Below are 3542 nucleotides of genomic sequence, written 5' to 3'. Positions count from 1 at the left end.
AACAAAAAAAACTATGTAATAAGAATGTACGAATTAAATCAGGAATAATATGAATTACAAATGTGGATATTACAAGGGCAACGATACACAAACAGCAGGTGCAAAGTCCTCAGAAACATGAGCTTATATTTCCTGAAAATCATAGAATAATAAGTTCAATGACGTTCAAGCAATATAAGAGAAGGACCGTAATGACCACAATTCAAATGAGATCTAGTCCCGAACTGCAAGCAACTTCACGTCACTCTATGTTAAAATTTGTTAAACATTTTGAATCTTAAAATAAATGTAAATTGTTAAAATCTTATGTGTAATTACTAAAATTTAAATACATCTTCGACTGAACTACTTGGAATTGAGCCGGTGACACGTAATATTAATATTGAAAATAAATATTTCACCTTCGTATATGTTTAAGTTCAAAAACATTTCTTTCCTGTATATATAATTTGAAAATCGGAGCTGCCTGGTTATTCCACCGAACTCTTCAATTTCTAAATAAAGTCCCTTGGCAGCTCACTTGCATGCTTTGAATATTGTATAGGCTCTGTCACTACCATTATGTTTAGGTATTTCATACAAATATAGACTATCTTATAGAATGCTCGATTTCAGCATAAAGCAACCGAAATTTGTTAAATTGTCGATACAAGACTTTTCATATTATACATACATCTTATAAAATACTTTGGTTAACCCATTAGCGCCCGAATTTTTTTTTTTTTTAATTTTCAATAAATTATTGTTAAGAACTTCTAAAAATACACTCCTATTAATATAAAATTGTTTTTTTTTTTTTTTTAATTCATAGTTTTCGAGATATTTGCCGTTGCCATATGGCAACGCTGGGCATTTATCCTACCAATTTTATAACTTTTTTCACAAAATATAACTTGTATAAAATTATAAATAATTATCAAACACAATAAAATTCAAGCATAATCTGTATATTTTATAATTTTTTTTTTACTAGTTAGGAAATAAATGTTGAGTAAATATAAAAAAAAATGTTCTTAGACTTATACAAAAAAATTTTTTTTTATTATTTTATAAATATAAATCATTGGGAATGAAAAGGCTTAAAACAATTAATACATAACCCAACAGAGCATTTTGAACACATTGTTCGTACAGTTGAGTTGCAATTTTTTCCGGCACATCTTTTTCTTTTTTTTTTCTTCTGTATGTTGTACCAAGTGATCAGTTTTATCATACCGTAATGTATCTGATATACGAGAGTCTGTCGAACAAATTGATTTTGATATTCGTCCTGATCCTGTGGGAGTATTTTTGTATTTTTCTAAATAAACATTTACTACTTCTCTTCTAAATTCAAGTTGAGAAATTTTTTGGTTTCCCTGTTTTATTGTATAAAATCCAACTGTTTTGCATTGCTATATCAAACATCCATGTCACTAGAGGCCAATACCATTTTTTCCCACGAACTCCAATGCGGTAACATCCAAGATTTTGATCCATTTGGTCAGTACCTCCCATGTATGTGTTATATTTTGCAATTAAGCTTGGTCTTTGAACCAAAATATTTGTTTTTTTTTGTTGAGAATACCTTTTTACATGACTTATTTCTTTTGTACCACATGAAGTTGATATCATTGTTACCACAGCGTTGTCCATCCATCGAACATACAAAAGACCATCATTTTTATCCATGGCTGTTTCAAAGTAACCGCGTTCTTTTTTTTGCAAATAATTTTTTATTTTGTAAAGGACAGTCTTTTTGAATTCTATTTTCACGTATAGTTCCTATTGCTGAATATCCACAATATTTTAAAAAAGAATGGAGATTTTTACCGGAAAATAAATTGTCCATGTAAAAAGAATAACTTAATTGCCTCTTTTCTTCAGGAATTTCATCTATAAGAACTAATAAAGGACTTGCAGCTTTACCAAATAATTGTTCGTAAACAGTGTTAGCTTTTGGACTTTTGCCTTGATAAAGTTCAAAATTGACTAAATATCCATCTTATGTGTTCAGGCACCATACCTTGTATCCAAATCTAATCGGTTTCCCACGTATGAATTGTTTGCAACTATGTCGCCCAAAATATTTGACCATACTTTCATCGTAAGCAAGATGTTGTTCAGGAATAAAATTATCAATACATTTTTTTTTTAACATCTCCATAATTGGGCGTATTTTCCACGCTTTGTCATTTTGATTGATATCAATGTTATTAGCAAGATGCAAAAATCGACAAATCTGCAAAAATCTATTTCGTCGCATTGATTCAGATACAGCAACGTTTTTTCATATCAGTTTTTGAATCCCAATAATGTCGTTTCGAAGGCAAATTATTATATCCACTAACATATAGTATCGCAATAAAACAACGAATTTCTTCTGCTGTTATGTTAGGATCTGGGCAGTTTAAAAATAATGCATACCGTCTAGTTTCTACAACTAAGTGTTCAATAATTTCCGTATCAATAAATTTTTCAAAAATTTCGATAGCAGACAAACTTTTATATCTAGAGTAATCTGGTTTGGGAAATGAAGCGGGTCTTTCGATATCAAAATCTGCTCCCTTTTCCCAGCGAGATATTTGTTTGGATTTTTTTCTAGCCTCTAACCACTTTCGGTGTTTTTCAGGTGTTAAAACCAATGTTTCAAAAGACGGTGATCTACGAGTAGAAATTGAAGTAGAAGAAATGCCTACAGGTTGAATTAGTTCATTATTAAAGTTGCCTACTCTTTCTTTGTTACCTAGTCGAATTTCAGCGTTTGCCGTCAATTGTCGAGATGATAGATTATCAACTAAACTATAAAAAATACGGGATTAATTTACAAAATATAAAAAATGTCTAATTATAGTATATTTTATCTTACCCACTCCCATCTTCATCTCCTGAATCTTCATCAGTATCGACACTAGGATTAGGTGGTTCAATGAAAATATCACCCTCCATCTCATCATTGTTTAATAATATATCTAATGCTTCAGAAAGCGAAAGACCAGGTCTATGAAGATGAAAAAAAAAATAATGACGATTTATGTATTGAAACGCCTAGCGTTGCCATATGGCAACACCAAAACATAGATGACTATAACTATTTTCAATATAATCAAAATATTTTCAAACTATCAAGAAATTGTTTTTAGAATGTCTTATAAGTAAATAATCAATATACCGTAACTTAAAAATATATCTACATATGCTGAAATCTACTTACTCGAAGCGAAGATCCATTTTTTCATCAATTATAATATTCGTAAAAATAAAAACGTGCTTCTGAGAAAACAACGCATGATAAACTGATTTTATTTGTTGGATCACAAACTAGACATGTTATTACATCGATATACATCCTTTGTTACAATTCCGATAACGATAGTATACGCGGAAAGAAAGTTATAAATAGAGTCTATACACGTTGTCATATGAACACGCTGGGCGCTAATGGGTTAAAATTATCGATGTTGATATTACTATAATAATTACTATATATATTTATATATATATATTATAATTGAAATAATAGTTTAATGTCGATATGCGTTTTAAATATATTGAGCACGTTA

General features: G+C 29.8%; 2 protein-coding genes across 2 annotated transcripts; both read right to left on the bottom strand.

The window, feature by feature from the left end:
* Nucleotides 1-959: 959 nt before the first annotated feature.
* Nucleotides 960-3405, bottom strand: LOC112681708 (piggyBac transposable element-derived protein 3-like; the record flags this gene model as incomplete). The annotated part of the gene is given in 3 exon segments (XM_025551993.1): nt 960-2781; nt 2849-2980; nt 3194-3405. Coding segments are annotated over 3 exon segments (681 nt in total). The 5' UTR covers nt 3211-3405.
* Nucleotides 1089-2146, bottom strand: LOC112681706 (piggyBac transposable element-derived protein 3-like). The gene is made up of 4 exons (XM_025551992.1): nt 2080-2146; nt 1813-1950; nt 1383-1745; nt 1089-1276 (listed from the first exon to the last, which is right to left on the bottom strand). Exons 1-4 carry the CDS (start codon nt 2144-2146, stop codon nt 1089-1091), a joined length of 756 nt encoding a protein of 251 aa, XP_025407777.1.
* Nucleotides 3406-3542: the final 137 nt, after the last annotated feature.

Source organism: Sipha flava, unplaced genomic scaffold, assembly GCF_003268045.1.
Source record: "Sipha flava isolate LNK unplaced genomic scaffold, YSA_version1 19563_pilon_pilon, whole genome shotgun sequence".
NCBI classification, from domain to species: Eukaryota; Metazoa; Arthropoda; class Insecta; order Hemiptera; family Aphididae; genus Sipha; species Sipha flava.
This window is presented reverse-complemented; position numbering and strand designations above follow the sequence as displayed.